Source organism: Lissotriton vulgaris, chromosome 9 (genome assembly GCF_964263255.1).
Source record: "Lissotriton vulgaris chromosome 9, aLisVul1.2, whole genome shotgun sequence".
NCBI lineage: Eukaryota > Metazoa > Chordata > Amphibia > Caudata > Salamandridae > Lissotriton > Lissotriton vulgaris.
In genome coordinates this window covers 1,223,998,595-1,224,022,734 of record NC_141697.1, presented here as the reverse complement: position 1 = coordinate 1,224,022,734, position 24,140 = coordinate 1,223,998,595, and the positions used below count along the sequence as shown (strand labels likewise).

Here is a 24,140-nt window from a genome sequence, read left to right as displayed (position 1 = left end):
TTCAACTGCTTTAACACCTTGGCTGCTATGGCTTTTCCTGTCCTGTGCTGGAAAAGCTTGAAATGCAGTATTTCATGACGAGCTCACCTTGTCATGAGCACAGCTCCGGTGTGCCTCATGACGAGCTGAGCTCGTCATGAGCATGGAAGGGGTTAAAAGCACATATTAACTAACACTTGCAAAGCCAACAGATCCCCTATGCAAGATCTTGGCTTTGTCAATATTTATTTTCGTTACGTTGTACAACTTTTGCACAAAATTACTATTACGCTATAATATATAAAATATATTTAAATCTATATCTGTGTGTATATTCTTGTTATATAGCCTATAATAATATGCTTGATCACTTTAGTACGGTCTGTTATTGCATGTCATCTTGTACTGTATGTTATGGAGTGTCATTTTATTGCATAGTATGCATGGTATAGTATAGTGTAGTATAGAATGGTATGGACTGTCATTGCATGGTATGGCCTGTCATTGGATAGTACGCTATGGCCTGTCATTGGATGATGTGGTATGCTATGGCCTGTCATTGGATGGTATGGTATGGGATGGTATGGTATGCTATTCTATGGCTTGTCTTTGGATGGGATGGGATGGGATGGTATGGTATTCTATGGCCTGCCATTGGATGGGATGGGATGGGATGGGATGGGATGGTATGGTATGGTATGGTATGGTATGGTATGGTATGGTATGGTATGGTATGGTATGCTGTGCTGTGGCCTGTCACTGGATGAGATGGTATGCTGTGCTATGGCCGGTCATTGGATGGTATGCTGCGCTATGGCCAGTCGTCGGATGGTATACTATGCTATGCCTGGCCTGCCATGGAATTGTGTGGCTTGTCATTGTATAGTGTGCTATGGTATTGCCTTCTATTGTATGGTATGGAAGGCTATGGCCTGTCATATTGTATTGTATGGTATGCTGTATAGTATAGTATCGTATGATCTGGTATATTTTGTCATGGTATGTATGTAAGGTATGGCCTGTCATTTCGTAGTATGGTCTGTCATTTCGTAGTATGGTATGGCCAGTCGTTGTATAGTATTGCACGACCTGCCATTGTATAGTATGGCCTGTCGTATGTGGTAAGGTATGGCTTGTCATGGTATGGCTTGTCATGGTATGGTATGGTATGGTATGGTATTGTATGGGAAGGTATGACCTGTTACTGTGTAGTATGGTACAGTATGACCGGTTGTATGGTAAGGTATGTAATTCTATAATATGGTATTGAATAGTATGGCCTTTCATTGTATAGTATGCTATGATGTGACGCGGTACGGTATGACCTCTCATTGTATAGTATAGTATAATATGCTGTAGTATGGTATGTTATGTAACATGGTGTTCCTGGCGTATAGTATGGTAACAATATACACATTAATGTGCAGAAGTAAGCAACATAGGAGCGGCTAAACAAGCAAAAGGTGCTTTCCGATGTGTTCTTTTCACGCTAGAATGTTCTATCCCACCTGTAATCGTGCAAACATAAACCAATTAATACACACCCGTTTTTTTGCATAAATCATTTAGATCCTGCACAAAACAACGTATAAATCATGGAACATGTACCAAAAAAGCACTTGATTGCGAACAAGTGATTACTTAATAGTGATAATGCAAAACGGGTAATGTATTTTGAAATCCTTGTTAAAATCAATGCTAACAACCTGTGGCCTGCTGGTGGTGTTATGTGCACCAACGCCCCGGGCTCACAAGGCAAGCTGTCGTGTTTCTTTGACCACTGCAACCCAAAAAGGCCACTCTTTTGTCCGTTTTAAACTGGTTTCGAAGCTGTGGGGTCAGGTAAGGTCTTTACCATACGTATATTTTAACACCTTGACACCTGCGGTACCAGAATAAATAATATTGTGTAACCGATTCGAGTAGGGAAATCTTAAGATGAATTGTCGGCCCGATGCCTCGAAGGCCTGTAGCGCCGAGTAAAGGAGATTGGCTCCTTCCCAGCCCCTTGCCTCTTGCCTGTTGGGAAATCTCACCATTTCTGTGGGATCAGGCTCCCGCTGGCTTCACTGCACTTATAACGGGGTTGTTAAAACTTCTTTCGTGGGGGTGCGCCGTGCCCACGACCCATCTTTCCCCTCACACCTGCAGGTATGTTCAGAGGGGTTGTGTTGGGTAAACCAGAGAGGTACCTCTGCCGTCCGAGGCCGGAGCTGTTTGAAATCAGACTCTCAATCTGGAGAGAGACCCAGGGTTGTGGGTCTCGAGGTAGTCTATCTCGTTAAGGAGCTTTGGAGACTGGGTCTGGTACTGAGGCACCTTCAGTCGGGGTTGCAGCAGCCAGGCAAGCTGCCCTTCCTAGTCCTTTGAGTCACCAAGATATTTCAATAGAAGGTTTTGATGCAGGAGCATGCGTGGTGGAGAAAGAGCATGGCCAACAGCAGCATTGCCTACCTCCTTACTGGCTGCTCATCACTGTTCCCACACCTGTGATCCTCCTCTCATTCTGTTCCATCTTGTGGACACACAGCACTTTGGGCCCACTTATGCTTTCTGCATGGGGCATTGGCTCTGCCACTGGCTAGCACTACTATGAATGATGACATTCTGCTCTTTCACAAAGACCATATCCATACAAAGTATACCCTTTTTAGGTCGAGCATTCAAGACCTCTTGTATATACTTTAGTATATACTTAGATGTGCTCTGGCGATCAGCCCTAGGGCTTGTCTGCTTCCGCTTAGGGACTTTTCTTTTCTGTTTAACTGCCTCTATTTAACTGTCTTGATAGAAAACAACCAGTAGAGGTCCGTAAAATACCAGAATTGCTTTCTGCTGAGGATCTTTCTTTTAAAAAAATTTCAGGCAACTACCTCTATTTAACTTTCTTGATAGAAAGCAACCAGCAGAGGTCAGTAAAATACCAGAAACACTTTAGCATTCTCTAGATTCCAGCCCATAGAAATTGTCTTCCACGAGCACCCGTGGACAATAGTCTTTTTTTCAAATCTTATATTTTCAGTGATGTGACCACTGAAGGCCCTGATTTTATATTAAAAACAGAGCATTGGGCTATACCATTTCCAGCGGAAAGGCAATATTTTTCTCCATATGTTTCCATACTTGGCGTGTCACGCAGTTTGGTGCTTACTTTACCTCAATGTTAAAGAACAGTATATGTTTCAGCACCCAGGCTAATTTGCCGCATAGCTAAATACATATATGTATGTATGTATTCAGACCCCAGATCTGTCAGCTTAGCGATTTGGCTCCTGAGGTCATACAATTTGGGTAGCCTAATCTTCCACCTGAATGCATGAGCATTTGCATGAAAGTCTGCAGACTGACTACCTGTGCTTGCTATACAGCCCAGTAGAAGAGGTTTGTGAGCTACTGTCACTCGAAACAAATTGACGCTATATTACACTGGGCTGCTACACAATGTGCCTATGGAGCTTTGTATGTTCTAGACTGCTACCCCTGTCCCTCTGGCCACAGACCTTTGGAGTCTTGCTGCATTTATTAGGGATGGTGAAGACTGAGGCCTGACATGTGCAGACACAAAGACACATAACACGGTTTGCTGTCGGCAGACCTCTTCAGCAAAGAGCATAATGTTAGGCTTTATGCTCAATGTTATACTCTTTTGTTAAGTAGCAAGATAATTATTTATTTTTGTTAGAGAGCTGTTACGACCAATTCATAAATGATTTGTTGATGCCCAATGCCTATGCTCTAATTCAGTAGTACTCTATTGACCTGCAATTAATACAATTTGGACCTGCTAGTGATTGAAACTGACCTGCATGTTGTGGTGATTTCTAAATTGAACGCTTAACTGACTGCTCCTCATGTTTATTCTCTAACCAATATATTTGACAGTGAATGTTTGGTCATTGGCGATGAAAACGTTTTTTTCGATGTATGCACCGTTTTAAGAAGACTAGTGTACTAGTTTCCTGGAATTTTCCTTTGCAATAACCACTCTTTTTTCAAATCATTTTAAATTACTTGAAATACTAATCTTGTCGGTACTGTCTCTTTCTCTGTGTAGCAACGCCTTTTATGTACCTTGTGTTTGTCTTGATGTTACGTTGAATGGTGAAGGGTGCATAATGACAGTTTCTAAGATGCAATTCATTTCTCTGTGCTTCATGGTTCCCGCTTCTTAGATTCTCTGCATCTGTAAGAGTTCTCATACTTTGTGTTCTTTTCAGACATGCAGATGGATTGGAAGCAGAGCTCCGACACAGTGATTGTGAAGCTGAATACTGGGACGCTGAAGATAGATGAGGTGGATGCAGCCTTCACTGACACAGATTGTATTATCAGATTACCAGGTACTGTTAAATTTATAGCAAGATCATAGCTTCTGCCTTCTACTCAGCTGGTTTTGCGTAGTTTGCACCCTACGGTAGAAACTGCACGTTTGTGGGCGGCATAACCGATAGGCTGGTGCCAGACTGTGTCTATGCACCCCCTCAGGGTATGTTGTCTTATAGGCCAGCTTGCTCACAGTGCCACCATGAGTACCCCTAAACCTCGGTGGATAGCAGATTAAACCACTGAACCTGACAATCCTGATCCCCCAGGACTCATGGTAACCACTCTAGAACTCTTTTGCTCAGTCACTCGTGCTATCTTATTCTCAGAGAAATATGCAGGGGATACACTGTGGGACATTTTCAATGTTTATTTAACCAGTGTGATTCTGCCATAGAGTATATGTGCTGCAATGATCAATAGAAGATTAAAGTTATTAAAAGTACTAGGGCAGTGAACACAATAAAAACTTCCACCATCATGCTAAAGCAATGTATATATGCAAGCATATAGAACAATATAGAAAATCTTACATATGCCTATGCAGTCCCTAACCCAAGTGTCTAGGGTGTGTGTGTGTTCTGCCAAGAATCCTTGTACTGGATGATCCAACTATGGTTACCTGCAGGGAAAGAATAAGTCTGTGTCGTGGTCAGGAGCTGGACACCCTTCGCAGAGATATCAGCAAGCTGCTGGGCCGAAGCTTCAGTGTGTAGAGACAGTGCCAATGGCAGCAAACCTCAACCTGGAAATGCTTGTTTATTTATAATGAATAGCATCCTTGAGACTCCTGGGGAAGCCAGCATTGTTATGGTCTATAGACAGCTATGTTGCCTTGTGGATGAAAAGTGGAACGACATTTGCACAATGTGTGTCGAGGCCTTGGATGTGGTGTTTAACAAGTCGTGATGATGGTCTTGCGAAGTGGAATCTTAAAGCGAAGCGTTGTCATTCACGCAAGTGTGTGTAAAAGGTTATTGTGTCAAAGGGAAGGCAACTTAAACGTGTTCATGGTGAAAGATAGCATTGTTTCTACTTGGGCCTAACTAAGACACATGAAATTGGGAAAATAAATTCTATTAGTTTATATGAAGCACTGGCATTCAAACAGAGAAATCCCCCTTTTCTGGATTTGAAAATCAAAGTTCGCTAGAGCCGTGAGTGATTTCCATTGTACTGTAAAAGAGTAGGTTTACAGTTTTTTTTTTTTTTATTTTTTTTTTTACTTTCTCTAATTACGCCAAGGATGCCTTGTCCCATTCTAACTTTAATGTAACTTTTAGTCTTTGCTTGTTGCTGGTAGAGAGTTGGTAAGGAAACCCAAGGTAGAATAGATGCTGATTAAGTGAAATGCAAAGAATAGCTGTCTCCAGTATCTGGAAAAGCAATTTTACAAGTATATGATCTCTACAGGCAATAAAAGAGGTACTGTGCATCTTTTGGTTCTAGGTTCACTTTTGTTTTTTGATGCTGCTACAATCAAATAGATGCGTGAATTGGACTTGGTATGTCTGAATATGAGCCATAAATTCGCCCATTCATTTATTGTTGCTCTCTGGTTTATTTGCAGATGGTCGTCAGTGGAACTGCCAGTTCCGCGAAGAGATAGAGGCTTCCTGCAGCAAGGTTCTGTATAAGGAGAAAGGGAACTTCCTTCAGCTCACCCTCCAAAAGAAAATTCCAATGTACAGTTGGCCAGACCTGGTAAGTCGTCCTATTAGATAACTCTTTACCTTAATGTTTTTCCCTCCTATTCTAAGTGTCTCTCGTTAAGGCATACAGTTATTTCTAAGAAGTCAATGGCAATTGTTGACTTGTCATTCATGTATAATTTTTAAATTAGGCTTATACTTGCGTTTTTGCACGTACAAGTCTATATCTGTAACCCCCCCCTGCATTATATAGTGTATACATTGGTAAACAATCGTAAACAATCGTATTGCTTAACAATTTCATCCACAGTTCAGTTCAAGTGCTACCCTCTGCCCACAATTGCTTTGCTACTGCTGTGACCTGAGTCCATCAATTTATATCTTGGCTACGACTCACCTCTTGTAACCCCTTCTCCTAAAATTGAATTGCTTGCTGAACCTTTGCCTGTTCTGAATGAAGTACAGAACACTATCCTAAAGCTGAATGTGTACCGTTATAAATGACGGACCTGCTATAAGTTAACTGTCAAAAGACATTAAGCCAGCCCAGTTATCAATCTTGGAAGTAGAATGCTCCTAGTTCCGAATTGTCTGTGTTTTAACAAACCACAAAAGTAAGAAGTGAATTTACATCAGTATGAACTAATTAAACCCTAACCTGCTGCATAATAGACCCCTTCATTGATAGTCATAAATGTTAAAATAATTCCTAGTTGTGTGCCTGGACCACACAACCGTTAGTGTGAATAGTCGAACATGCTCATATGCAAAGAAAGCACCCTTCAGGAGCCTAAAGACAGAAGTTTCTGAAATGTATTGACTTTTACTCCAAATAATCCTTCCTCAAAGCTTTATTGAAGGATCTAATGCACAGACTGCTGTCTATGTCTAATGTTGAGAGAGAAATGCATAACTTTATAGGCTTACATTGAGTTAAGAAAAAAAACACCCTGTCACTTTAAAAGTCATGGAGCTTCCACTAACCATGATCACCTTCTACTAGTAGTTGCCTCCCAGTGTCAGTTTGTTTTTCTGACTTGTGGTAGAAAGGATCCTAGAACATATTAGTAGTTTCAGATATCCATTTTCGAAGAATTTTCTCTCAGGATTTCAAATTTCTTGTTTTTTGCTTTTACCCGACATCTTCTCATCGACTTGATGATGAAGCCCTTTTTAGGGCTCGCGCCCTGCATTGCATGGCGCAGCACTGCTCGCGCAGGGCGAGAGCCCTTTTGTAGGGGGTTTAGAAACGGAGCCTGGAATCGCACACGCTCGTGCTGTCTTGTGAAAGGAAAATACCTGATATGGAACCTCGCAGCCAGAAATCAAGATCTCTCACTATGGCTTACAATGAGTATGAGAAGGAAAGTCTGATTCCCCTTGTGATTTCTTCATCTTTGATCGGACTCAACTAGCCGAACGGTTCATTGACACAGAAAAATATTTACTTGGTTTTGTTTTTGCAATGTAACCAGCTAGATAGTCTGGGCTGAGCCCTCCTGTGTGACATCCCCTGCATCGTGGCAATAAAAATCTTAAGTATAATGCACAGCATGATATGCTACTATGTTATTTAGTAATGGCTTGAGTATTTTGTCTCTTTTTGTCCAACGAACACAAACGCAAACACACTCTCCCTCTCTCCCTCTCTTGCTCTTTTTCTTCCTTCTACCTCCCCTCTCCCAGTCTCTGCAGCCCTTTGCCACAGTAGCCTGTAAGAATACAATGCATCATAGTCCTCTTTTGTTGAGGATATAGGTTAGTTTAGGGGTGAATACAGGCAGGGAGAATAAAACATGGCGACACTCTCCTCTCGTGCGGTGCATCTCTTCTTTCATGCTGGTATCGGGTCCCTGCGTCCTGTCTGCCTTCATAACAGCCATAGGATGGCGAATCCAAGCGCACAATAAAACCACTGCTCCTAAACCTTGAGCAGCAATCTGAAATGAAAAGTGTATTGGGTACTTCCTTCTGACAACAAGGTAATGCGCAGCGGATGCTCATGGCTTTGTGCCAGGATTTCTATTGATTGAACGTCCCATTACGTCTGTAATAGTATATAATAGCTTCCTGTAAAGAAAAAGCAGCATTACATACCCTCTGGCTAGCTGTAGTACTGTTGAACACACTATATTATAACGACAAAATAAGTAGCAGCGGAATTTTCGAAACATATATTATTTTAAATACGCCAACTATTAATTGGTATTAAACTATGATTGTAAAAGGACTTTTGACACCGAAGAAGCATGGCATTTTAATGATTTTTGATTTTAGTATGAATTGTACTAAAAACAGAGCGCAATCAGCTGTTCCCAGTTGAACTAGTTAATAAGTTACTTTAAGGTGCTTTGATCATTTTTGGGTGACTGCCCCACTTCTTAACCTGATGTTGTTGGGACATCTCTGATGAATTTCAGTTGAAAATAAGCAATTTTTGCATTATCTTTTGCATGTCACCCCTCTGTTTGCCATTTCCGCGCAGGGATGTTTTTTTTCATTGCTGCTCCCATGCCAGCGTGTTTTATAGCACAAGGTGACACATTTAAAACAGTTTGAACATTCCCGAAGCAAAGGTAAGAGAATCCTTGTAGAGCGGGACAATAAATCTGTTTGCTGCTGTTTTTGGCTTTATTTTAGTTTTACATGGAACAAAAGTTTCAGAACTGCAATCAAGTTAATTCCTTGGTCTTTGTTACTGATTACCCTTCTCAGAATCTTCCACCCTGATTGCTTCATCAGTTTGTTTCCCATGCTGTAAAGTGGGCACGGTGATTAATGGATAACCCCAAGGGGCATTTTTGTTATATCTTCTACGCCTTTAGGGTGAGATTGGAGTATATGGGCATACATTATATTTTAGCTCTAATTCCCAAAGACACTAGCACTTCCCGCACTTCTTGTTTTTTCTGGCATTACCATGAAGCCAAGAAAGCGAGGGGCTTCTCTCTAACAATATCACCCTTTACCTAGAGATTGTAAGCATTGACTTGCTCCAATGAGAAAAACCAGCTAGCGAGGGATAATGTTCGTCCAGGTTAGAAGAGCTACCAAGACTTTATTTTTTATGGGAGTATTTTCAAATGCATATGTGTCTCACTGTAGGAAATTGAGGTTTTGATTGAGGGGAGGAAGACTGTTATTATGCAGCGACCACAATCCCTGCTAGGGTGAACCACAAAAGTCACAAAATTAACCTGTGAACTAACCACAAAAGAAGAGGGTTGCTTAACCAACACAACAAGTGAGAGCACAAAGGTTGGAAAGGGATGCTGTCTACTGCAGTTCACGTGGGGCCATTCAGAATAAAGAGTCCATCCTTAATGGAAGAGGATGCCTCACACACAATATAGTGTCATGCCTCATCATAGGCATCCTCTCCCCACCCTGGTAAGAAGGTACTACCAGGGCCTACTCAACCTCTGCGAAGACTTAACGGTAGGGACTTAACGGTAGGTATTTTCTTAAATGAGTGTTTCCTACTACAGGCACAACATGCTTTCCTGCAACATTCAGTGCGCCATGCGCACTTTCACTTTCCAAGCAGCCCGGGGAATGAAATAGATCTTGCATTTACAAGAGTTTGAGCTGTTGGGATTGTAAATGGTTAAGTCTTTTATTTATATGTTAATTATCAAACCAGATAAATGAAAATCATTGTCATTTACAATGCCAATAGCTTAAACTCTCTCAAATGCGAAACCTATTCCATTACAAATGCTTGTTCCAGAATGCCTTCCCTTTTTAGGTCTCTCCTAGCGACACAGCACATGCGCTGCTTGCCTTGGTGAGACCTGTAGTCGTCGGTTTTGCTAGCAAAGGGAGACAGGAAAAGGCACGCACCCTGACAGGCGATGTGCACGTGCAGGCACATCTCCTGTCTACGCTCGCGGCATGCCACTCCTAACACTGGCGCACTACAAACAATGGCGGACGGGGCTTTTTTTCCTCGCAGCAGGCTCCCTTTAATTTGAATTATTCATGTTTTTTTAACTAGCTCTTCACTCGCACTTCAGCAGTTGAGCCGCTGCTTGAGCAATGGAGTCCACTTCTTGTGTTTATTTTCAGCACACTTCCACAAGGGCGGCTTGCGTATTTCTTTCTCCATGGCTCGCATTTTTTTTTACTAACTTGCCTCCCAACCGACATAAGGTACCGTTCCCCCTTATGTGGGAGAGCGGACGGTTGATGCCACTTTCATTTTTAACTTGTTTATGGGCAGCTTTTGTTTCCTTCCTCTGACACAGGGACTTTCCTTTCATGGGAAGAACAACATACATTCTCCATCGCCATTGTTCTTTTGCACCAGATTGGGGTGACAAAATCCATATGCAAGTGTGTGCACCTGCTGCTCAAGGGCTGCCCGCAAAAGGGCCCTTGAATGTCCTCAAAGCATCACACGAATGCTATTGGGGATGGGGGCACCAGAAGTTCAGTTTGCCTCTGGCACCAGCTCTCAATGAACTCCTGGGTGTATGAATGAAGTTCTTCAGCTGAGGGTCTTGCTTAATGCATGCAAGTGTTGGCAGGAGTACTCCTGCAAATCCATATACCAGCTGTCAAATATGCTCCTGCGCAGGGTAGAATAAATAAGGTAGGAGAGGAAACCACATTTGCTAAACCAGTAGGCCTCGCCTTTGAAACCTGTTGTTTTTGCCAATGTTTTTTTGCAATGCTTTGCAGAATCAGCAAGATGCGTTGCAGCATGGGAAAAGTCAAACAAGCATTTGCAATGCAATAGGTCTGGCATTTGCGAGAGTTTGAGCTATTGGCTTTGTAAATGACAATGCCTTTTATTTAAGTATTGGTTTTTAAAACCAATAAATAAAAGGTTAAAAGGTTTTGTCATTTACAATGCCAATAGCTTAAACTCTCGCAAATGCGCAACCTATTTTATTGCAAATGCTTGTTATCACATGTCCCTCTAGAGAAAAAAGAACGGCTGCCTCTGACGCACAAAAAGTATGTAGTATGTCTTTCCTCTTATTCAGTGAAAGAACATGAGTTCTGCATAAATTCCTAGCAAAATCTTGAAAGACCAGCAGGCATTAAGGATCTTATGGTGAAGAAGGACAACAAACATGAAAAATCCTCCAGAGACCCTGCAGCCTCTGCAGAGGAGGAGTCAACAGAGGGATATCCAGAGAAAGGAGATCCAGAACAGGCGAGAAGAGACCTATTCATCTCCATGTTCAATGAGACAATCTCCATCGAAGAGCACACATTCACGATTGAAGACTTTAGTCTTCACATGCTGCCCTTCAAAGGTTGGCTTGAACACGATTACTGGTCTTCAAAGCTGTCTGAGACATTTCAGACCGATAAGGACCACTTCATGGTCTACATTGAGGTGCTCCATGCGCTTGGCGGCACTTCCACAGCTGTGAATACAAACTGCAATTGCACAAATGGGCAACCCAATCTACCCTTGTGGGCCTGGGTACTCAACCAGGGATATAGTTATGAAATATTCTGCTTATGATTTTCTCCTAGTCGGTGATGCTTGTCACTTGCATGAGTCTAACTCAATATTAATGCAATGAACACAACACATTCATAGTCGGAAAAACAAATTATTAACAAAGGTGTATCCATTAAAAATATTGTATTAACCATAGAATTTCAAGAGCATTTTTTAATTCAACATTTTTAACGATATTATCCAGCAGTTATCTGTAAAACCATTTCAAATACATCGATACTGTACAATCTATTACATCAGTTGGAACAATGTTCTTAAACGTTGATGTATTAGATGCCCACTTTCTATGTGTGCTTTGCAGGTCTATGTCTGATGGACATTACCAGCCAATTCTACTCGATATTATCAAAATAAAGATATGAAATGTGACGACGTTTTAGTCTTACAAAGTTTTCATCCCCAAGACCATCCTCAGTGAAATCAAAAATTCCCTTCTCAATAATACATTTTAAAAATAAGGATACACCTGAAATCACTTAAAAAAGATAAAGAACCCAAAGTGGGTCGCTCTCAAAGTAAGGGCCTCCACTGTGAATGGGTGAAAGGAACTGGCTTCTGCTGTTCAAGACGTGCAAGTGAAAAAACCAAGGAAAAATCCATCCTGCATTAAAGTGTGGATGCTTGAATACGACTCCAAAATATAAGTGTGTGCCAGTCAGCAGATGCACTTACTATGGAGGTCAGAGAGCACAATCTTCCAGACTGATAAAGATTTGCATTATTGTGCTTTGGGTTCTGGGCTCAGATTAGAATCCAGGCTCCTGCTTGAAATAAATCCAACCTAGGGATAATAATGTGAGAAATGTCAATGGACTGAGCCAGCCCATGTCCTGTCAATTCTTGGATTAGCTGATTCGGACACCAGTATGTAAGCGTAGTCGAAATATGGATTTTACCTAAATCAAGATGTCAAAGAGTAAAGTATGATAGGCCAGGTTATAATGTCATCCATGGCCCAAGTGCCATGTCTTATAAAGTATTCAACCCTCCTGTGATATGGCGAGGCGCCCTTAGCTGACTCGGCAAACAAGAATAACGCTGGAAGGGTAATATACAGCATGGGCACGCCTACGTTGTTTATAGCGGGGTGAGAGACCGGATTTCTTTGATTAAACCGGAGCCCTACTCAATACATAGCTAATGTGGGACAGAATCTAGAGGCCAAACTATCATGCTTGAAAAGTATTGTTACTAGCCACACAGTTATTGTACTTACAGTGGCCAATAACTGGTGTCAAGTATATCATTTCTTGGAGTGTGGAAGTAGTGACATTACTAAAACAGTTCAGGAGTTTGACATGAATGATCTTCACTGTGTCATCAAACACTTTTCCTTGGAAAAATTTGGCGTAGGCCGGGCCTTCCGCAGAGCGGTGGAATTACTGTACCACAATCCTTTGGCCACGGTCTTGGTTAACGGCGGACTGTCGGAACCTTTTACCATCACAAGGGGCACCCGGCAGGGCTGCCCGCTTTCGACCCTACTCTTCGATATCTATATAGAGCCATTCGCTCAATTAATTCGTGAAAATATTAACATCGCTCCATTTAGATATAGAGACTGGGAAAAAAGTATCTTTGTATGCTGACGATCTTATGATCTTAACTTCAGACATCAGCACAGCGTTTCCGACAGTTATTAATTTAGCACAACAATTTGGTAACATCTCTGGCTATGAAGTTAACGCCACAAAGACTGAGATTATGGCATGGAACAGCACAACAGCGCTACTCCCAGTACAACCCTGTGACAGCATGAGATATTTAGGTATAAAAATCCTAAAGGATATTAATCAGATCGCCCATACAAATTTTACTCTGGTGGCTAAAGACTGTAGGAAGTTAATGACTTCTTAGAGACATCTTCCATTAACGTTCCTAGGTCGATCCAACTTAGTCAAGATGTCCATTTTACCCAGGTTGACCTTTATTTTCAATAGTTTACCACTTTACTTTGAAAAAAAAATTATAGCAAAGATGCAGAGCGACATCACCTCATTTATATGGAGGAACAAGATTGCTAGAATTTCTTGGAATAAATTAAGGCGTCGTAGGGAGAAGGTGGGTTTGGCCGGTCCTGACATTCAGATCTATGCTTGGGCCTTTCAGCTGACACATGCCCGAATACTACTTAAAACTCCATCAGATCAGGGTATTGGCTTCATGTTCTCAACACTATTAAAATGTGAAGGTTTAAACCAGATGGGATTTTTATTCAAGTTTGGAGACCCAAAATGTTTTGAGAAAATTAAGTTAAAGGTATTGCAAGGCCTAGCGAGAACCTGGTATAACCTTAGAACCACCACCAAAATAGGCTACTATTCCAACGGTTCTCCTATATGGGATCTTCCTGCTCCTCCGAGATGGACTAAAGATGCATTAACAAGCCCACTAAAAGATGCTGGAATCTTAACTTGGGGAGATCTGTTTTTTGAGGGGGAAATGCATACCTGGGAACATCTAGTGAGTAAGGTAGGCCCCAATCTCTCTAGACTTAAATTCCTTCAGATCTCAAGTTTGGCGCTAGCACAAAAATCTGGTCCCATACGCCGTTCACAATGACCAATGGGAGGTAGTAGTCAACTAGAATCTTGCTTACTTGATAACGCTCCATAAACTAAAGAGGTTTCCCACTTTTACAACTTAATCTTAGAGGAGGTAGACAGAGTATTCCATCTTCCGGATCAGCTGTGGGGTTCTCTATTGCCTGAAGTAAATATGAATGAACTATGGATATTATCTTGTAACGTTCTCTCGGACATTGTTAAACCTGCCTGGCTGCGAAGAAACCATTTCTTTACCCTTCATAGGGCTTACTATTCTCCTCAGAGGTTGTCCAAATTTTCATTAGGTACACCAGTGGTTTGCCCCGCTGCGGTCAGGTCGCAGCCTCTGATGCACATATGTTTTTATGATTGCCCACATCTAGCATCTTATTGGCAATCAACAAGCAACAAATTAACATTTTCTATAGGCACTACCGTGAATATGGATCTATGCCTTGTAATTTTTGGAGTAATGGACAAAAAACGTAGTGCAAATAACAACCTCTTGTTCTACTCAATGCTGGTGGCCCGACGGGAGATCTGTAGGCGTTGGAAAGAGGCCTCTCCCCGGACACTACAAGACTGGAGTTCTTCCATGCTTCATATATCGAAATTGGATCTTTCCAGGGGTGGTAAACCTGAAAAAAGAGCTTTTTGGTTGAAACTCGATTGGTCTCAATAACTGATTGGGTTTTTTTTTGTGTTCTAAGGATTACCTGGTTTCCATTGTGACTTGCATATATGAAAAAGAAACCACATTTTTGGTTAGATTCAGTTTTTTCAAAAACTTCTGTTTTTGCTTTGCCAATGATTTCTATTTTTGTTCATTTCGAATATTTTCTAATAATATTGTATGTACACTAATAATATTGTATGTACACTGCAAACCACCTTATAAGGTTCAGTAGTCCATCTGTACATAGCTCAATGTTGTTCCTGTTTTTGTTGTGGCAAAACAACTGTTCTATCAGAACTTAATAGGCAGAGAGAGCAGGGATTGCTTTAATAACACTTAAAAAAACAGCAGTTAAATCACGCTATGTGATGTATTCCATCTCCAAGTATTCCACTCTTTTCCTTCTAGCTGAAAATGGCAATTGTTATGATGTACCTCCTCTCACTTTAAATACCTGTCATCCCTATACTGTTTTCCAGCCAATTGTTGTCACCAGGGAGTTCTTTCACTGCGGTAATTAATCTGATTAAGTATGATTTTTCTCTTGAGTGGGGCTGAATGTGTTACTCACTGTCTTCTGAAGTTTCATACAGTTTCACTGAAATGCAATAAAGAGTATTTTTAAAGAAAAAAATCTAATTTTGCTCCCATATGATTTTAACATTCGGACTCAAGTTAAAGCCGGGATTTATTTTGTTATATCTCCTGCTTCACTTCAAATATGATGGAATACTTTGAAGCGTTCTAGTTGTTGCCTTACCAGATGGACGTGCTAGATCGGAGTCATCAGGTTTTTGTTATTCGCTCAGATTGAGTTTGTATATTAGTTTGGCCTCTCGATTGAGATTCTGTCCAACATTAGCTATGTATTGAATAGGGCTGCATATTACTAAATTTAGACAGTTTCTCTCACGCAGCCTATAGCAACGTAGGCATGTGTGTGCTGTATATGACCTTTTGTTATGACATCATAAACTGAGTATTTCATAACAATACACTGTGTGAATACAAACTGGCCATTCAATGTTGCCAGCCACCATTGCACCACTTCTCGATGTTGGCCAGACCAACATTGGGAGTTCATGCTGTCAAATTCTAAGAAAACACTAAGACTGGCACTTGAAAAGGAGCAATTATTTTGATCTTTAGGGTCTAGCAAATTCATCCTACTTACGGAAGACCAACTACAGACTCCCCTAAGGTCGCTGACCCTTTCCCTTATCTTCAAGAAGAGTTTCATGTCCAGCCTTTGTCACACTTATGGAGGATGCCAGGAACTGCTCAAGAACTTGAAACTGATCATATTCAGCTCCCTCCACTGAGTGAAGGGGACTACACCAACTCGCTCTGCAAGGCGCAGTCTTTGAGTTCTGTTGTAAACATTATTCTTGTTTACTTACATTTATATTCAGCCTTTCATTTATGTTCATACTAAGCTGTTCTGTGTAGAACCCATCAGTGTTCTTACCCTTGTCATCAAGGTTGTGGGATTCTAGATTGAGCAGTTGAAGTCTGGCGAGCTGGAGAGATGTAGCGTTGACTTCTTCTCTTCTCATTAAATCTTTCTACTAATTACTAAGAAGCCTATCAAGAGTCTTATTCTACTTACAACATTTGGCGACGATCTTAAGGCTCTGACCAGACAAAGAAGAAGAAGATTTTTCCAAAGGGAAATACATTTTTAACAGAAGTAGATGGACACTACATCGAAGGGAAAATAAAGAACCCACCGTATATTGTCTGTCGTTGAACTAAGCAGAGTCGAGCTGGAAATTATTGGAGCAGATTCAGCGGTCTCAAGCGTCTTTTGGGGAGTGGCAGTGATGTCATCATTTGATATCAAGGACTTAATGATAACGATCATAGTGAGAGCAGCACAGTTCTTTGCATTCAAGCGTTGCCAGGAGGTGACGTCTAGATTGTAGCGCGCGATCGATGCGCAGCGACGAATGCAGTCTTCACTATGAAATGTCTATCGTCACCACGCATTAGAGTCTACACGTAAGGACGCATTCAGCCATTTTAGGGAAGTTGAGACGCATTCCCATAGCAACCAGAGAAACGCAAAGGAGGCAAGGAATCAAGCAATTGAAAACAAAGCAATTATTAAAAGATATTAAGCCGCTGTATGTACTTCCACATTAATAGTTTATCTTTATGAGCAGGAGCACGAGGAAGGCCATATCGGTGACAGACTCATCTCTAAACCTGGATGTTTAATGAGCTGATTACTGAGGTGAAACAAATTTTGTATTCCTTATTTAACGTAAACCAAAAATCAATTCTGCCTTATGTTTGTCTCATGATGAACCTATACATTTACTCATAACTTTTAGAGCTAAGTTGTGAGGAATAATAGATTTGGCACAAAGATCCATATAGAGTTGATGTACTTATACCAAGTGTTATACCAAGTTAAATAGAATTGGTCTAGTAAACATACATATAGTTAGCGTCATGTCTCAATAAGTTAATGTAGCTCTTCCACCTCAATTCTTGTGGGAACCTGGTAATCCAACAATTAGTTGGGAAGACTGGCTTGTTATGTTCGATAATTACATTGAGGCTTTGGATGGCCAGCAGTTTTCGGCGAAAAGAAAAAAAGCATTATTACTGTCTTCTCTTGGGAAAGAAGGACGAGTATTTAAGTATCTCCCACAAGTTCTACAATCTGGGAGTGGGTCATACTTGGATGAATACAAGAAGGCGGTTTTAAGATTAGAAACAAGATTTGGGAAAGAAGAAAATATAGTTATGAATAGATTCAAATGTTACAAAAATAAGCAAAGAAAGGAGGAGTCAATAGATGACTTTGTAGCTCGCTTGTGCGAGTTGTCTATTAAATGCAACTTTGGACAGATGGCACACAAACTAATTTGTGACCAATTAATCGTTCAGTGCAACACCAGAAAGATTCAAGAGACTCTGGGCTGCAAAAAATCCTTCACTAAAATTAGCGATTGAACTGGCAAAAGTAGTGGAGTCTGATAAGTGTATGAAGGAATTACAAAAAGATGGTGCTCAGCAAGAAATATCAGAGGTTTCTAAAAAGAATTGGAGTGAGAGTTCAAATTGTGATGACGGTGCAGTAGGCTTTGTGAAACAGGGAATATTTTTCAGAAGAAAACCTATGTAGCAAGAGGGCAAAACAAAATGTGTAATAGATGTGGCAGTAATGCTCACTCTTCTGAATGTAGATTTTGTTTCGCAAATAAAAAGGAATGCCTGAAATGTGGGAGATTTGGGCATTTCGCAAAAATGTGCAAGAGCAAAGTGAAAGGGAAAGTTGCGTATGTAGAAGATAGCAGATTTGAGAATAAAAGAAAGGGTAACAAGATACTAGTAGTTGGCGATGTAGAAATCAATACTGTCAACGAAAAAAAGGGAGATTAGACCAAAAGCAGAATTCAGTATTGATGGTCACACTATTATTCTTATGGTAGACAAAGGTTCAAAGTGAACTATTATTCCAGAATGTTTATTTAAAGACCTATCCGGCAACAAATTGTTATCTGAGAGCGACATAAATCCCACTGGGTATCAAGGGGAGAGTATAGAGGTTCTAGGTTACTTTGATAGTAACATCTGTTTTAAGCATCGTTCAACGTACGGTAAGGTGTATATATCAAAAGATGGTCCTGCAATTTTGGGGTGGTTGCACCAATATGATCTGAACATTAGAGTGAATCCAAGAGCGGATGTTCAGATCATGGTGGTGGAAGAGCAAGACATCACTGAAATTCTTGATAATGCTAAGTGTTTTCAAGGAGGAATTAGGAGAATTGAAGGGATATGTGCACAAGATTATTTTGAAAGAGAATTCCACCATACCTGTACAGCACAAGATTAGGAGAGTACCTTTGGTAGTAAGGGAGGAAGTCAAAAAAGTCTTTGAAGAAATGCTTCAGGGAGGAATAATTGAACTAGTGGAGGCGTCTAGCTGGATTTCTCCAGTGGTGATCATGCAGAAGGCAGGTAAAAATATAAGATTCTGTGTTGATCTCAGATCATTGAATAAATGTGTGGTAGCTGATGTTTTTCCCCTGCCTAACATAGGTGAATTGGTTACTACTCTACAAGGTGCTAAGTATTTCACAATACTAGACTTAAAAAGTGCCTATCATCAGGTACACTTGCATCAAGATTCAAAACACTTGACAGCATTTATTACCAGCGAGGGCACTTTTCAGTTCACAAGGCTACCTTTTGGCTTAATTTCGGCGGCCAGTGTATTTCAGAGGATGGTCAAGGACATTTTTAAGGGGATCAAAAAAAGCTATTTTCTTTCAGGATGACATACTCTTTTTTGGGAGAAGTATTACTGAACATAATGAGACACTTATTTCTGTGTTAAATAGACTACAAGAGGCAGGTCTGACACTAAGGAAGGAAAAATGTCTGTTTCTAGTTGAGGAGATAGAATACTTGGGTTATGGTATATCATCAGAGGGCATCAAGCCTAAAAGCAATTAGAAGCAATTGAGTTGGCTCCATATCCTTCAGATAAAGATCAATTGAGGTCTTTAATGGGTGTCATAGAATTCTATGCGAAGTTTGCGAGGAACTTCTCTGAAAAGACAGCAGTTCTAAGAAGTTTGTTGAAGAAAGGAGTGAAATTTGTTTGGGGGGAGGAGCACATGGTTTGTTTCAAGAACATTAAAAAAAGAACTATGTGGGGCAAAAGTATTAACACCATTTGATATAAAACTTTCATCAAGTTTGATGGCAGATGCGAGTAACATAGGAATTGGTGCTATTCTGTTACAAAGGCACTGTGATGGAGATAAGACAATTGCTTTTGCCTCTAGATCTTTATCATCATCAGAAAAGAATTATTCGGTAATAGAGAAGGAAGCCTTGGCGGCTGCATGGGGTGCGGATTACTTCAGAACATATTTATGGGGCACCAGTTTCAAAATCTATACTGATCATAAACCTTTAGTTAATATTCTTGCGCCAGGTGGTGCAGGTAAGGGCTCACCAAGGTTGTCAAGACTAGCTTCGAGGCTTCAGGAATATCAATTCGAATTGTTTTATATTCCAGGTTGGAAAAATGTGCAGGCAGATTGTCTGTCAAGACTTCCAGTTTCAGGTGGTTTTGTATATCTAGAAGAGAAGGATGAGGAGGTAGTTGTTGCATATAATCCAAGATATTTTGTCTGTTGGTGAAGGTTCATTTTCAAAGGAAGAGTGGTCTTCTTCAATGAAAGATGATTCTGTTCTGGTTAAAGTTGTAGATCTAGTGCAAAAAGGTGCCACCAGAGAAAGTTGTGTTTTGCCATCGGTGCAACCTTATTTGAAAGTTATTGAAGAACTATCTGTAATCAATGAAGGCATTTTAATGAGAGGGGATACATTCATTCCACCATTTTCTTTAAGATCAAGGATTGTGAAATTAGCCCATGAGGGACATTTGGGACAGACATTGACACAAAGAAGGGTTAAAAATGATTTTTGGTGGCCTGCCATAGATTCTGAAATAGCTTTGTGGGTAGAAAGATGTACTAGCTGCAAAGAAGGTGAAAAAAGGTTGAAAGTAGTTTTAACACAAGAAATGGGTCACATAGTTTCTGCAGACAAACCCTGGCATAGTATATGCTTAGACTTCATAGGTCCCATGGATGATCTTCCTTTTCATAGTCGTTTTGCAATGGTCCTAATTGACGTATATTCAAAGTGGTTACAGTAAAGTTTGGTAAGGACATTACTACTGAATCAACAATTAGTTTTCTAAAAAACATGTTTAATGAGGAAGGGGTTCCGTCTGTTATCATAACAGATAGTGGGACACAACTGATTTCTAAAAGGATGCAAGACTTTTTGTCAGGTTGTGGTATTAAACAACATCGCACATCACTGTATAATCCACAGGGCAAGGGCCTTAGTGAGAGGGTCAATAGGGTTAGTAAAGGTATTTTACAGATGTCTATTTCAACAGGGAGCTTTTCTAATGAGACAGTCCAAGAGATGGTCTGAGCATACAGAACCACGACGCACAATGATGATAAAGAGTCTCCATTTGAAATGATGCGAGGAAGGAGACCTGGAACTAAGCTAGTTCCTTCTTGGCTAAAATTGTAATGAGAGGGATGTGTATGATATGAAAGAGGATGAGTACAATACTCCTATATCAGTGGGAGACATGGTTAAGGTTAAGCCAGGAAGGATGATAAAAGGTCTCACTAAATACAGAGGACCATTCTTAGTGGAACAGGTTCATCCACATTATGTGGTGTTAAAAAAAGGTGAGAAATGGAATTATAGAAGGATTGCTATGTATCAGAAGGGAAACTCAAAGAGTTTTGACAATTATGAAAGTGCTATGAGTAATAGTGGGTACATGTTGTCTACTCAAGATGATCTCACTAATCGTGATGTCATTAATTGTACAAGGGAGGAAGGTGGTGGAGATTCTTCACACCAAGTGAGTAATGCAGGTTTGAGGTGTGACTCTCTTGGGAATGTTCCATCTGTGTCCAACGATGCTAGGAGTTCAAGGTCACGCAGACCTCCCGTTTATTTAAATGATTATTTGTGTTAAAAATTGATTTGCATTTCATTGTCACATTTTTCTTTAAAATGCTATACTTTACTTCTATGTTAATTACATTCACTCCAAGGGAAGGAGATGTGTTTTAAATATTATTCTTGTCTACTTACATTTATATTCAGCCTTTCTTTTATGTTCATACTCAGCTGTTCTGTGTAGAACCCATCAGTGTTCTTACCCTTGTCATCAAGGTTGTGGGATTGTAGATTGAGCAGTTGAAGTCTGGCGAGCTTGTCATTAAATCTATCTACTAATTACTAAGAAGCCTAACAAGTCTTATTCTACTTACAAGTTCTCCATCCATTTCATCTTCCTGGTCACAGTCATATGATGCAACTTTAAGATTCTCCTACGCTCTTACGTCCCCAGCATATTCATCACAAGAATTCAACTGTGGATGAAATATCCACCTATTGGGCATGTTTTTGGTGCTCAGAACAAATGCGGTGGAGCATGTTAAGCAGTTGCCCGATTATTGGAATCCAAAATACCTGCAAATTCAGTAAAGAAATCGAAGAGCCTCACAAAAAGATAGTTTCCTATAGCAAAGATTTCCAGTTTGAGTACAAATGTTATTTAGTTTAGAGGGAGTAGAATTAAAGGGGGGGGGGTGATCAAAATAAAAATATCAAATAACCTTCAGATGGGCACTAATCTCCATTCTATGCATTAATGAATTATGGGCCTGCCATTACTTGATTGAAATATCCATGTTTGTGCTCTCTGTACTTAGTGCAAATGCCCTCATAGGCTGCTGCTTACCTACTAAGCAACTATGAACACATAAGCCCCTGAAAACAGATTACAGAGGCAGTAAATAACTTTGTAATAGAGCAGCAAGAATCTGACCATGATGTCAAAGCTCACCCAAAAAGTGTCTGCTTGTTGTCAGATGGTTCCCTATTCATGGGGAATTTAGCTGGACATGCTTGGAGAGTATTTTGTGATATTGTACTTCAGCCCTACCTTTCCGCGACTACATGCTTCTTTATTGGTTTTTAATTTAACAAGCCACCCATAGAAGTGTCTAGATTCTTCATTTAAATATCTGCCTTTTCCTTTAAAATATTTGCCCTTGTAGAGTTTTTTTATGCACATTACTAGGCTCTATAACAGCTATAGAAACTAACTTCAGTGCATTATGGTGAGGTAAATAATGGAACATTTGAATCCACACTTCACTCAATTGTTTTTTTCTCTTCTCTGTCCTTTTCACCAACCATGTCCCCCCCTACTCCCCATCTCATTGCCAACCTCAACCGGCGTAAAGTAAGTCAGACCCATGAACCCTCTCAAGAGTTCCTTGAATGTGTTCGAATGTCTATTTCCATCACTCCCATTCTCCACAAAAAAGATGGCAGGGTGATGGACATTCTACACTGACCTATTTTCAGAACCAGTTTTTAGAACCCAATGATGCTGCTCTTTCACTTTCCTACTACCATCTGCTTCTTTAGGGCATTGGACTTGATGTCTCAGTATGGTTAATGAATAACAATAAAGTGTCTGGCTCATAAGCAGCAAGGCTGAGCTCAAATTAACCAAAAACCCACAAACAAATGCCAATGCTGCTGCTATTCTAAGGAATTGATTAAATACACGATGTAAGAAATGGCCATCAATACTAAATCTGAAATTAAGAGGAGGCAAGATGGCGGCCGTGGCGTGGGCTGTGTAAGCAGCTCGATCCCCCCGCTCCGGACTGCGGAGAGAGAAGCTAGACAACTACTGTTGCGCCAAGCGGCGACCTCACCTGTGGTTTAAGATGTGAAATTGTGGTGCAGAAAGCATTCGGAATCTGTTTCTCTTTTCGGCTGCTGATTTCGCGGTGAGCCCGAGGAGGGACCCTCTGCTCTTTGCCGGACATACTGGACGCGTTGTTCTTCACTGGCTCGCTGGGTAAAAACGGCTGAATGGTGTTGGGACTATTGCTCCTTCGCTTGATTCGAGCCATGGCTTGGCGGCTCCCTGTTTTTTTTTTGGCGTCCAGCATACTGTGGCTCGTGGAAGTGGAGGCATGTAAGGATCCGGGTCGAAAACAATGCCATCTAAAGCGACGACTCGAGGGAGGAAAGCAAAAGCTCCACCGGTGGCAGCGGAGGACAACGAAGGCGAACACGGTGAGAGGGGGGAGGTCGGAAATGCTACCCCCCAGGCTGCTCCGAGCGCTAAGCAGAAGGTTGAACGCACGAAAGCTAGCACGGCTGCGTGCACAAAACAAGGGACTCAAACTCTGCCTGCATTATTCGGGAAGCAGTTGTTGAAAAATGCCCCAATACAGTCTTCACGTGAAATAACGGCAGCCGCTGATGAAATTGATATATTGAATCAGGAAACTGACAGTGTTTCTCTGTTTCACGATGAAGCTACAATGTTACCATCAGCTAGCTTTGAGCAGGAGAAAAATCTTAAACAACGGAAGCACAGAGAGAGGCACTGTGGGAGATGTGGTACTTAAGACTGTCTTATCTGGTGAGCTGCTTGCTAGTTTTGATAGCCTGGTGGCGGAAACTAATGTATTGTCACTTCAGGTGGACATAACCTCCCAAGATTTGACTGGGTCACAAGAAGCAGTCGACAATTTTTACTTTGTCGGATCATTCATCTGACGAAAGCACCAATATAAGCAAAGACTGGGCAGACTATTATGATGAGGGTAGTAGCACAGATGAGCCAAGATCAAAGGAGGCCTCCCCTGTTGCAACGGTCAAGAAGCCAAAAACTAGAGGAGCACGAGGCTCGAATTCAAAGAATGAGCAGCGAGATGGGGAAACAGTCTTTGCTGGGAATATGCCGGTTGAGATAAAGAGCCAGTAGAAGCTATAGATCTCTATTCAGGAGAACAGAGCTCGGCTCAGGAAATAACTTTGTCCATGATTTACAACACAATGATGGAGCACAGGGCTGAGATAAAGCAAGAGAATACGCGCAC

General features: G+C 41.0%; 1 protein-coding gene across 10 annotated transcripts in view; it reads left to right on the top strand.

Annotated features, from left to right (window-relative positions):
- USP19 (ubiquitin specific peptidase 19) overlaps positions 1–24,140 on the top strand; it is a 471,392-nt gene that overhangs the window by 86,247 nt on the left and 361,005 nt on the right. For all 10 annotated transcript variants that reach the window (XM_086939352.1, XM_086939351.1, XM_086939350.1 and 7 more), the window contains 2 exons: positions 4,197–4,319; positions 5,873–6,006. In XM_086939352.1, the coding sequence (XP_086795478.1) occupies positions 4,197–4,319; positions 5,873–6,006 (257 nt within the window). The remainder of the gene's footprint in view (positions 1–4,196; positions 4,320–5,872; positions 6,007–24,140) is intronic.